Source organism: Eptatretus burgeri, chromosome 9, assembly GCF_056783735.1.
Source record: "Eptatretus burgeri isolate ZD-2024b chromosome 9, Ebu_testis_v1, whole genome shotgun sequence".
Classification (NCBI taxonomy): Eukaryota; Metazoa; Chordata; class Myxini; order Myxiniformes; family Myxinidae; genus Eptatretus; species Eptatretus burgeri.
This window is the reverse complement of record NC_140969.1, coordinates 108017775-108031377: the sequence shown is the minus strand read 5'-3', so window position 1 is coordinate 108031377 and position 13603 is coordinate 108017775. Positions and strand designations below refer to the sequence as shown.

Genomic DNA, 13603 nt, shown 5'->3' with positions numbered 1-13603 from the left:
CACCCTGCCTGTGAAACACCAACCAGGATGATAGTTTATGGCTGGGTCAGGATTCGAACCCAGGCTACACAGTTTAGAGGTGAGTGTGCATACTTATAGGCCATCCTGTCAGGCAAATATCCCCCATAACCACAGTGTAAAATACATATATATTGTTGCGGGTCGGGGGGGGGGGTCGGGTGAGAAGACCACAAGGTGGGGGAAGCTATCTCTGTTCCCACCAGGCTCCCCGGAATTGTAGGCCGCCACACACGGATAATTCCGTGACGCGGCGGGTCCCTTAACTGACCGTGGATGCCAATAACTCAACCGCGTGACCCAGGGTCCTCCCGTCTTTGGGTTAATCGGGTTACCTAATTAATCACGTGATTAAATTACCGGGGAACACGCCCTCGGTGCGCTTTGTCCGAACCGGATCACTGTTCTGGATCGGATGCAGCTGAGCGATACTGCCAAGGACGTACCGGCTAAAAGGAACGAATCGTTGGGAATAAAGTCCCAGCTAAACTTGGATTCGGACCATACTGGATCAATGTAAGAAAAGACAAAAACGAGCAGGGAACATTCCTAATAATAAAAATTTATTTACAAGCAGGCGAGGAAAGATATGTGGCACAATGATGATTTATTGGGGTGTGTTGTGCAGAGATAGAAAGAAACGTGTGGTGTGACAATAAACAGGCAACTTACAAAAGGAGACACGAGCAGACTTAATGCGAAAATAATAACAATAATAATAACAATCTTCTGCAGTCTTACGAAAGCAGACAGGCGCCAGCACACACACACAGACACAGAAAACCTGATGAAGAGGTAGTTTTGCTACAAGGGAGGGGGGGGGGAGTTGAGGCTATTATCTCAGTACCTGTGCGCCCAATAGCACGACGTGCCACCAATACGTTTCCGGGGGGGGGGGTGGATGCTTCGAGGTGCGGTACCCGACAGTGGGCATGTTGTCTCTGGCCCAAGCCGCACATGTGGAGACTGTTCATGAAGGAGGAGCTTGAGTGGAGAAGGAGCAGAGTCCAGAGTGCGAGGGTGGAGTAGTGGGCAGGATCAGGTAGGCAGGTGAGGTCGACGTGGTGTGGGCGGAGATGAGGAGGCGGAGTTGAGGAGCAGGAGGCAGGTCGTGGCGGTGTCGACGAGGCGAGACGTGGGCGGAGACGAGGAGCAGGAAACACAGACCGACCGGGCAAGAGGGACTGCCCCGACCTTTATAGGGCCCGCAGCTCAGCGGGAGGGGCCATGCCGAATCCAAACGTCATCACCCAAATCTGGCGCTCCGATTGGCCCTGACTCCTCACGTGGCCCACCAGCTTGGGCCGGAAACTGCCTCACTTCGTTTCCGGCAAGGCCATCTCAAACAACGGCAATATTGCGCTCCGAACCCACGAGATGACATTAATCGCCCACACCAAAATTGCACGCGAATCATCCTGCAAAAACCCCCGGGCGACTGGTCGAGGCTCCCTCATGCCCGCTCGGGTGTTTGACCAGCATCTATCAACGCGCTCGTTCCGCGCGCACAAACGTGGCCCGCACTGTACATTCCCTGGCTCGATGAAAGCCTCGCTGGCCGCAGAGACGAGAAGACGTTCACCATCCGTGGAGAATCCACCGCTCCCAGCGAGGACTGAAGGTACATCGCCATGGATAAATCCATGCACGTTTCACGAGCGGCGTACGTGTCTGCTTTCGAGCACATTCCATACAGTGCACGTGGTTCCGCCATTACGCACGTGGCCAGCGTTCGCGTTCACACTATTCCGCTAGCGTGTGCGTGGGGCCAACACCAATATGTGTCGGGTATTGAGGTTAAAAATGAACAAGACGCTTCTACCCGCACACTCGTATCCACGGTTTTAACTTCAGCATTCCCAACCAGAATATCAAGAGGGAAGACATTTTTGCTGAGTTTGAACTCCTGTATGCTCAACTATCAACACATCAGGCTGTGTCAAAGGAAGCAGACCAGGCGCTGAGGGCCAGACTATCGGACCTGGTGCATGCGTACCGTGGAATCCCGAATGACGTCGCGGATTTTTACATGCAACGGGATGTTCTCTTGGCAATACAAGGATTGAGGAGGAATGCTGCCATTCACATCTGCATACCGGATAAAGGCACCAGAGTGGTAATCATGAATAAGATTGATTACATCGACAAGATGATGGACATCCTGAAAGACGAAACCAAATTTAAATATCTGGGCGGTGTAACGGAACATGATCGCACGCCTCAGGTGGAAGGTCAGATCGTCAAACGACTGTTACAGCTTCTCAAACGTGGAGAACTATCAAAGGAGGTGAACGACAGAATTAAACCTGTTGGAGCCCAACGTCCAAGAATGTACGGCCTGCCGAAGATTCACAAGGAAAATATCCCTCGAAGACCCATTTCATTTACGGAGCTCGTTTCATTTACGTATGTTGGAAGCAACCTTCATCCTTACCACCAATCCAATACTATGTCGTCAAAAGGAATTTGTACGATCTCTGTGTCTCTTTCAGCATGGAAAGATCAAGGGAAGTATGTTAACAAATGGTGAATGGACCTTAGGGGAAACCCATCCCCCCTCTCTTCAGGATGCGGTTGCAAATGTCAATCATCGACGAACTCTGCTCCAGCCAATGGGAGCTCGAGGTGAAGATGATGAACCGACCAATGGACGTTCAGATTAACCGTGACGTCATTACGGTTGAACCAATCAGCGTCTACCTTATTGAGACCTGTGTATAAAGCACACGCCTTCACTTCCTTCTTCACTTGCTGTGATTTTTTTTTTTACCCTGAGGAGTGCAGCACGAAATGCTTCGATCACTATTATGTCGTGTTTGTTTGTATCCACATATATACATACATACATATACCAATAGAAACATGTGGAGTGTGATGAGCACTCCCCCAGTTCCCATTAGACAAAGTCCTTCACCAAAGCATCATCTCCAACCCAGAGGCTTTGGCCCAGCGACTCTATCAAACAAAGATTATATCACACTGGGCAACAAAAAATAAACTTTTCGCCTGCTACTCTGGGAAATGCAGGTGTTTTTGGCTAAATCTGGGCTGCTGATTTCAAATGTGTAATCAGAATTGAGTGAGCACGTCAGAATGATACCCAGCATGCTAGATTGGATACTTTATTATTGCAGATCACCACATTGTACATCTAATATCAGTGCTAAGTAATTCCTTTCATGTCATGTTTAAACAACGATTGATCTCCGTGTATAATGTGTAGTACACAAACCAAGAACACAAACAAGTTGCAGAAAAAGAAGTTAATAAAACATAAGAACATGGTAATCTTAGGAAGGGTGTAAACTTGACAGGAAATCTACCCCATTGTGAGCGATTCAGAAACAACACTTCAAGTTTACACTCTTCCTTTCAATATAGTCAGCATGGGCATTGTTCGGATGTATTCAGAAGTGTGCGAGACACTTGCTCTTGCGCTTGTGTGTGGAATTGGTCTCCCGTTGTAGGAACCAGCAGTAATCATCCATCATGTTTGGGTTGAACTGGCCTTGATACATCGTTTCCATGAGCGAAATGTCTTGGTGGAACCTTTCGCCATGCTCATCGCTCACCTCACCCAGATTAGGTGGGAAGAAATCAAGATGAGAATGCAAGAAGTGCATTTTAAGAGACATCCTTCAGCCCATTCTCTGATAGTCCTTTAGCATGTTGTCTACTAATTCCGCATACTGTTCAGCTCTATTGTTCCCAAGAAAGTTCTGCACAACCAACACAGATGCTTCCCATGCTGCAAACTCAAGTGGGTTCAGTTTATTTTTGAACTCGGGATCACACATCAGTTCTTGGATCTGGGGCCCAACGAAAATGCCTGCCTTGAGTTTAGCATCAGTTTTCTCTGCACCTAACTTCTCTCTGAGATATTGGAAGCCATTACCTTCATGATGCAACACCTTTAAAAAGTTTTTCATAAGGGTTAGGGTTCGTTAAAAATTGAAATGCCGCATCGAAATGTTACTTAAATATTCATAGCTTGGTCAGTTGTCATCCATTTTTAATAATTTAAAGTGCATTCTAAAGCTCTTTTTAGAAGAAATAATATTCTACAACAGTTGTATTGCTGTAATTGAAACCAAAAATCCAAAAAATAATAATTTTTGATCACTCAAAATTACCCATCAGGGCAAACTACTGGAAATGGTCCATATGTATAACTCAAAATCCTGATGTGCTGAGAAAATTCTGACTTCAGATTGAGAATCAGCATACTCGATTTAGTCGAGAACTTGTGCTTCCAGTGTTAGTGTTACATGGGCAACATCAATTAAACATCAAATAAACCGCCTATCTTGATTTCAGGCTTATTTGCCCTCATCAGGACGGCATACTGATAAATATCTAACCAATGATGACTGCATTCGTCATTTATACATCATACACACTTCCTGACTGTTATGGTGAGCATCGCCACAGATTATGTCTCACACAGTAAAACCGCATAATCCGCACAGAACAACCATCTGTCTGCCACCCAGACGATTGTTCTCGCTATCGCAAACCATTCATCCAGAAGGCAGGTGATGTGTGTGTGTGTGTGTGTGTGTGTGTGTGTGTATGTATATATATATATATATATATATATATATATATATATATATATATATATATATATATATATGTATATATACATATATACATATATACATATATACATATATACATATATACATATATATATATATATATATATATACATATATATATATATATATATATACATATATATATATATATATATATATATATATATATATATATATATATATATATATATATATATACATACATGGATACACATATCAAGTGAAAAAGATAAAAATTGACGATTTACGCGATCTTAACCTTTTGACCTAAAAACCACAATAGGCTTCTGGCTTGCCACTACCTCTACGAGATGGTGAAGTTTCATGAAGATCGAACTAAAAATGTGACCTGTAGGCGATTGACATACTAACAGACAAACAAAACTGGCATATAAAAAGACATACAAACAAACATACAAAATAACAGACTATGCCAACCAATACACGTGCGAATCATCGATTTTGCAGGTACCAAACAGGGGTGAAAACGTAATCTCCATCCTCCTTGGTGGCACAGGTAATAAATTCGCTGGACACAAAAAATCTTTTCAGAATCGATGAACATTATCGCACATGTATATGAACCCAGAAAATATCTTTATTCCTGTCTTTATGATGCATCAAGGTTCTCAAACCCTGAAAAGTTTATTGAGCTTTGTTTTGTTTTTCATTGTGTCATAATTACAGGTCTAATTTCCTAATCATGATGGATTTTATGTTTTGGATGGCGGTTGTGCATGTGGTCCAAAAGTAGTCAACTTTTACATTAGACAAGAGTACGGAGTGATTTGAGGCATATGACGGTCCCCTATCCCATTTATAGGCAGATGTGCAAGAGTCGCGATTGAAGCCGACTGCAAAGCCAAGTTTCTACGTGAAAGGGATGGTAAAGACAGATAAACCATGGAACTTCAAAACCACCACCAAAACTAAAACAACGGTGAGAAACACAGAGCTTTCTTTCAAAAATCTCTTTTGTTAATAAACTCACTCCCTTATTTTCTTGCTTTCTTGTTCCAATTGAGTTATTGTTACAAGCTAGGGGGTATAACAGTTTGAAGTGTAACCTGTTGATCTTGCATGGAGGCTTTGCATTTATAGAGGAATATGCATTCATTTTTATCTTCACAGTGTTTCCATGTGTAAGAAACTGAAACGTTTTGGTGACAGGAATTTGTGACTCTTTGAGCTGATGCTCATCAATTTATAATTCAAGACCAGCACAGATGGGTTCCATTTTGAGCACCACAAACGATGAAAGCCATTAAAAAACCATTAAGATCCAATTTTATGGGAAAAGATAGTGGAAATTCCAAACTTCATGATTTACTTGACACATCTATCCTCCGTCCACCCCCCCCCCCAAACAACCTCCAATCACCATCCATCCTTAACGGACTTTGGCATCAGCAGTTAACGGAAGAAGGTCACAAAAACTTCCGCTGAATCATGAACAGGCTGATTGGATGAATTTCAAATTAACAAGGAAGAACTAGGAAATCCAACACAGGCGGAGGCCATCCAGCTCTTCATGCCTACACGAACACCACACCAACCCATCCACACAAGATCCAAACAAGAAAATGGGGAAAATGTTTTTAATTAATGAAAAAAAAATTGTAGTTTTTGTATTTTTATTATTACTTATTTGTTTATTTATTTATTTCCCTTTTGTTCCCCTTGGGGGGGGAGCATGAGCTTGGTTAAAAACACACAACCCCCCTTAACAAGACCCCCACCAAAAGCACTCCGTACACTTAATTTTGAAAGTGATTCTTCACTATTGAGTGATAGGGCCAAAAACGATATATAGCATGATATTTCAAAAATGCATTGGGCCCGATATATTATCATGGATCGGGCATTGCGTGGCAGAGCAATGCACTCCACCGAGTGCCCTTCCAGTTTTACATGCTTTTATCATACCCACTTCTTTTTCCATTCTTTCTCTACCTTGTCTACTCCTCCTTCCCCATATTATTGTTTTTGCAGTGCCCCGAATTCAATGAGGTGTTTGTGTACAGCGTGGAGCCGGCAGCCATGACAAGCGCACGCCTTCACATGCACTTGCTAGCACGTACTCCACGTAAATACATGCTGGGTGAAGTTGTGCTTCCACTGCAGGATATAGGCCCTGAAGACACCACCTACACCATGCCTCTGCGAGAGATTGCGGTCAGCAAGGTACACAATCTGTGAGCAAGCCTGACATTTACCAAATAAACAGGGATGAACTTGCATTATAATTTGGAATGAATCAACATTAAACATGATGAGTATAAGCCAGGGAAACATAAAGCTAAATTAATACAAATTTGAAATGTATTGATGACAAAGCCAATCAACAATAATGAGACATTTGTATGATACTTGTCATATACAATATTTGTAAGTGTTAGTTTAGGTGAAACTTGTACAACAGGTGATTGCTGGAGGTGAGCTACAACTGGGCACCTGCCTGAACTTGTCTGATGGAACCATTGCAGTGCAGGTGTTGGAGGCAAAGAATTTACGGAAAGCCTCTGGTGTCATGAATGGAAGTAAGTCATGGATCTTTGAGGAAATTAGTTCAGGGAGGTTGTGGAGGTCAGTGGTTGGTTAAACAGTACCGAGTGAGCAAAATGGTGATCTTGCTCAGAATGAATGAGAATGCCAAACAAGTTAAAGCTACAAGCTCTTCTCAGAGTATACCACTTCAGTATAAAGTTGCAAAAGTGGAGATAAAGTCAGTTACACTGTTACCTAATACATGAATATAAGAAAATGGATACACAATCGGCCATTTGGCCCACCATGAATGTGCTGTAATCACGTTACCATTAACTTTATTTCTATTTTATTTTACTGAAATCCCATTATTAGCCATGAAGCTAAGCCAACAACATCCACCTCCTTTTAGAGTTATAGTGTCTTTTGAAAGTCTACACCCCCTTTCAAAATTTTCACCTTTTGTTGCATTATAGTCTGGAATCAAATTGCATTAAATGAGACTTTTCCCACATTAAATTACACATCAAAACCCACTACTTCCAAGTGGAAAACAAATTCTACAAATTTCAGAAAATTTATTAAAAATACTAAACTAGAATATCTTGGTTGGATAAGTGTCCACCCCCCTGAGTTTATACTTGGTGGAAGCACCTTTGACAGCAATTATAGGTGTGAGTCTGTTGGGACAGGTCTCTACCAACTTCGTACACCTTGAGTGGACAATATTTGCCCATTCTTCTGTACAAAACTGGTCAAGATCAGTGAAGTTGTGTGGGGAGTGCCGATGGATAGCAACCTTCAAGTGATGCCACAGATTTTTGATTGGATTTAGGTCGAGGCACCCACTGGGTCACTCAAGGACATTTATCTCTTTGTTCCTTAACCACTCCAGTGTAGCTTTGGATGTATGCTTCAGGACATTGTCATGCTGAAAGGTGCACTTCCGTCCCAATTTCAGCTTTCTTGCAGAGGGCGCAGCAGGTTTTCCTCTAGGATCTTTCTGTATTTTGCTCCATTCATTTTCCCTTCTATCATGACAAGTGCTCTGGTCTGTGCTAATGAGAAACATCCCCATAACATGATGCTGCCACCATCATGCTTCACAGTAGGGATGGTGTTCTTTGGATGATGTGCTGTGTTGGGTATGCGCCAACATAACATTTTGCATGTCGGCCAAAAAGTTCCATCTTGGTTTCATCAGACCACAAAACTTTTTACCACGTGGCTTCAGAATCTCCAGAGTGGTTTTTTTTGCATTCCTCAAATGGGACCCAAGGTGGGCTTTTTAAGTAATGGCTTTCTTGTTGCCACCCTACCGTACAGGCCAGACTTGTGGAGTGTTTGGGATATCGTTGTCACATGCACACAGTGACAATTCTTTGCCAGAAAGGCCTGTAGCTCTTTCAAAGTTGCCATTAGCCTCTTGGTGGCCTCTCTGATCAGTCTTCTCCTTGCTTGGTCATCCAGTTTGGAGGGACGGCCTGATCTAGGCAGGGTCTTGGTGGTACCATACGTCTTCCACTTCTTAATGATTGTATTGACTGTGCCCCAAGGGTTAAGGTGATTGGTTACACCTGAGATAATTTACAATTGCTAGTATAAGGGTGGTGGACACTTATCCAACCAAGATATCCTAGTTTTGTATTTTTAATTAATTTTTCTGAAATTTGTAGAATTTGTTTTTCCACTTGGAAGTGGTGGGTTACGACGTGTGTAAATAAAGGTGGAAAAAGTCTCATTTAATGCAATTTTATTCCAGACTATAATGCAACAAAAGGTGAAAATTTTGAAAAGGGGTGTCGACTTTCTATAGACATTGTGCCTTGCAATGCCTATTTAATCTACAGGCAGGGCATTTGGCCATGGCATTGGCACACAATGACGTATACTTTTTATCAGTCACCCTCGGATCTCTAACATCCACAACCTAAATGCACACAACCAGCTTTACCACATGACGTTCCCTTTAAAGGGAGTTATCTCCATGAAGCAGCCTCTCATGATGGTACTGCATTAGAACAGCAGCTATATTTGCATTCGACTCCACAAAATATTCCAGAACCAGACACCTCACGAGCAAGCACACTGACAACTCACCAAGCTATCTTGCAACCCCTCTGCCAGACAGGACCAATGAGTCGACTTGCCTTATCTGAAAATCAGGTGGGTTGGAAGCACCACTTCCCCCCTCTTCCCCCCACTTTGTTCGAGTGTGGTTTCTAACGTGCAGCATTTTCTCTACTGGACATCTTTCTACAGCTTTGTTACAATGTCGAAATTTAATTGTCTGAGGTTGTGTGCAACCTTTGGCAAATAACAAAGGCAAGTATGAAGCAGCTGCATGAGCACAAGACTGCTCTTGAATGTTATGAAGTTTGCTTAACTTTGGAGATTGTAATAATATTTTAATCTCAGCACTTGCCTTCTCAAAATTAGTGTGTAATGAAGTAATGTATGGTATAAAGCCTGGTATCGGCTTAACGGTTAGGGTGGCTGGCTTGGGATCTTAGGGTCCTGAGTTTGAGCCCCTGTCGGCAGTTGACTTAACACAAGGTGGGGTTGACTCAGCCTGTCATCCTTCTGAGGTCGGTGAAATGAGTACCAGTGGGCTGCTAATAGGGACACTGCATAAGCGGCACAGCCGCGCCTTCAGCCAATGATTCCACCTGCATATGAAGGAGGAGGATGTGTGGTATCGACACAATAATCTCCGTCAGTCTGCCTGTCTGTGTTTGAGGAGGAGCTTCCCATTTTTTTTTTGACAGGTCAAGCAAGATTTGATCTGTGGCTTACGACAAGTACCGGGGAAACCTATACTAACCTGTTACATGGTCGGGTTGTCAGTGACTAAACTATCTCCCCCACCAGGTTTCCTGGTAAGGAGGGTGTATGGATATAGATACCCAGCAGGATTAAACACAAAACCTATCACAGGGCAGAGGAGCTCCTTGTGAGCCATCCCTTTCTAGTGTCCAATTGTGTCTGCGGACATCCTCCTGCAGTTGCGTTACTTTTTTTTGGGAGGTTGGTGGCAGAATTTGTACTTGGCCACCGTAAAACCCTTCTCTCCACAAAACACACTAAAAACACAAGGGAAATTAAAAACCCACTCCGTGGGAGTACCACCTGTGCAGTTTCCCTTCACAGGGCAGCTCACCAGATGACAGGATTGGGGCAAAGCCATCAGAACCCCCACTCTTTGATGATAGGAGAAAAAAACATTCAGGAACCTTCCCGGGTTAGATTGTGGCGGTGTGTGTCGGGGTGGTGCTGAGATGTAATCCACCAGATGGCCGTCTCCTTGGGTTAACCTAAGGCAGTCCCTTCGGGTGGGTGCCTGGAATGTCCTATCCCTAAGAGAGGATGATCACCTGTCTCTTTTATCATCTGAGCTCAAGCATTTGGACATCGGTATCGCAGCTCTCTCTGAGGTTTGGAGACCGGATAGGGGTAAAATCATGGCGGGTGGTTACACCGACTATTGGTCTGGTCGTCTCATGGTTACCATGCCCAAGGAGTTGCTGTAGCTGAGTCCAATAAGCTGACTCCAATGATAATTGAGGTAACACCGGTCAACGAGCATATTATGAGACTAAGGATTCATTACTCCTTAGGTGTCATTTCGCTGGTCTCTGTTTATGCTCCGAATGAGGCAAGTGATCTCACCATGAAGGACGCATTCTATGCTTCGCTTGAGTGTGTGGTTGATCAGTGCCCCAGGTGAAATACACTTCGAGTCTTGGGGGATTTCAATGCATTAACTGGCACTGATGGAGATGATTAAGAGACAGGTGTTGGAACCAGAATAACACTAAGTTCCTTGACTTTGCAAGAAGTCAAGGACTTAGGGTGGCTGGTTCATGGTTTTGGCGCCCACAAGCTCATCGCTGAACTTGGTATTCCAATGCTGGTGGTTTGTCAAAGGAGATTAACCATGTGCTCATTGATGGTCACTGGAGGATGATCCAGAACTGTAGGGTCTTCTGGAGTGTTCAGTTCCTCAATACCATCCACAGGCTTATTGAAGCAACTCTGAAGTTGCACCTTAAATCCAAGAGAATGGTACCATCCCAGCCTAGGCTGGATGTTGGCAAGCTCAAGGATGAGATGGTAGCTGAGGAGTTTGCGAACAGGCTGAGTGGAGATTTGGGGATTCTGGGTGCTTTGGGAGATCCTGAAGAGTTGTCGAGTGTCTTCAAGATCACCATCCTTGATGTTGCGGGTGGATGTCTTGGAATTCACCGATGGTGAAAAAATTTTTTGTCTCTCATAGGACACTGGATACCATTGACCAGAGTCACAGGGGAGGCTGAATGGCAGAGCTGAGTTGTTCAGGGAGTTGAGGCATAAAACTGTGCATGCGCTGATGATAAGGAGGCCCATGTGTGAGGAATCTGTGAGGGGGTAGAGCATCACCTGTGGTCAAATGATTCTCATTCTGCTTACAGGGGAATTTGCGCATTGCATTCCCCAAAGCCCGTCCCTTGGTGTACTCCAGTGAGAGTGGAGGGTGGTGGGCTCTTAAATAGAGGGGCCCGCTGGACCGGTTACGTTGAGCGGCTGTAGGAGGCTGATCCACCAGCTGTTGAGTTTGGCGTCAGGGGTGTTAAAATCCCTATTGCCATCCCTCCAATCAACTGTGATCCACCTTTGTTTGTGAAAACACAGGCTGCGGTGTGAACCGGCTGCAATGGGGTAAAGCTCCAGGGATCAGTGGCATCCATGCTGAACTTCTCAAGGCTGGTGGAATGATCCACTCATGTCATTGCATGCAGTTCTGTGCTTTGCATGGAACACAGGCATTATCCCAACTGACTGGAAGAGGGGCCTTGTTGTCCCTCTCTGGAAAGGGAAGGGTAATTGCCAAGACTGCAGCAACTACCAAGGGGTGATGCTGCTCTCAGTGCTGAGCAAGATCTTTGCTCGGATAATTTTTGATATGGCTCGCCACCATCTGCTTGAGCACCAGCGCCCAGAGCAGTCAGGCTTTACACCAAAGAGATCCACAATTGACCATATCCTTGCTCTTCGGGTCTTCACCGAATGCAGACGAGACTTTCGGCAGGGGCTGCTTGCAGCTTATGTTGATGTCTGAAAAGTGTTTGATTCAGTGAATCGGGATGCCCTCTGGAGGATTCTTGGTCTTGGTGGGGTGCCACCAAAACTGATCGATCTGATGTCTGAACTCTACTCTGGTACTGAGAGTGCTGTGAGATGTGGTGATACCCTCTCTGACTTAATTCCAGTTGTTGCTGGAGTTCGTCAGGGGGTGTGTAAAGCCCCCACACTTTACAGCACTTGTATGGACCAGATTATAGGGTGGATGTCAGAGAGATCAAGCTGTGGTACATCGTTTTGGAATGTCAAGATCTCTGACCTTGATTTCGCAGATGATGCAGTCATCTTTGCGGAGACTGGATATTTTTTGAGGGCCCTCGAGGTGCTGAATGGGGAGTCTGAGCCACTGGGATTACGTGTTTCTTGGTCAAAACTAAGATCCAGGCTTTCAGTGACATCTTGGATGCTGCTTGCATGGGTTTACCAAAGGCAGTTCCTGTTTAACATATCTTTTAGAGTTCTATGAAGTAGTGTTTGATTGGGTGGATGAGGGAAAGGCAGTGGACATCGTGTATCTCGACTTTAAGAAGGCATTTGATAAGGTACCACATTAGAGGTTGCTAACCAAAGTGAGGGCTTGTTGAGTGGCTGGTTAGGTGGCTAATTGGGCTGGTCAGGTGGCTAATTGGATTGCAAACTGGCTTATTAATTGGAAGCAAAGAGTGGCTGTGAGTGGGAGGATGTCTTGTTGGGAGGATGTAAGTAGTGGGGTACATCAGGGATCAGTACTTGGACCAATATTATTCATTAATTACATCAACGATTTGGATAATGGGGTAAAGAGTAAGTAAACCTTCCAAATTTGCAGATGGCACAAAGCTTGGATGTGAGGTAGACAGCAGAGTGGGTGCTGATCAGACTCAGTAAAGTATTGATACTTGTTTAGATTGAGCAAAAGATTGGCAGATGGAATTTAACCTGAGCAAGTGTAAGGTGTTGGGGATGGGAAAGAACAATGAAAATGGAGATTACAGGATGTAAAGGGATAATTTTAGAGTGTGTCACACAGGAGAAGTATCTGGGGGTGGTAATAGATATGGGAGGTAAGCAGGCAGCACAGGGCCATATACTAATTAGGTAGAGCAAATAGGGTTTTAGGTTGTATTCGGAGGGGGATCAATTATAAATCAAAAGAGGTGGTGTTAACATTGTACAGGAATTTAGTGAGGGTCACATCTAGAATATTGTGTGCAGTTTTGTTCACCACAGTTCCGGAAGGATATAGATCCATGGAGAGGGTTCAGCGTAGGGCTACTAGATTGATTCCAGTGTGTGTGTGTGTGTATATATATATATATATATATATATATATATATATATATATATATATATATATATATATATATATATATATATATATATATATATATATATAT

The 13603-nt window shown here is 43.9% G+C and overlaps 1 protein-coding gene across 2 annotated transcripts in view; it reads left to right on the top strand.

Moving 5' to 3' along the window:
- TC2N (tandem C2 domains, nuclear) overlaps positions 1 to 13603 on the top strand; it is a 51264-nt gene that overhangs the window by 29768 nt on the left and 7893 nt on the right. For both annotated transcript variants that reach the window (XM_085896605.1, XM_085896606.1), the window contains 3 exons: positions 5443 to 5559; positions 6612 to 6803; positions 7042 to 7159. In XM_085896605.1, coding sequence (XP_085752731.1) covers positions 5443 to 5559; positions 6612 to 6803; positions 7042 to 7159 — 427 coding nt within the window. The remainder of the gene's footprint in view (positions 1 to 5442; positions 5560 to 6611; positions 6804 to 7041; positions 7160 to 13603) is intronic.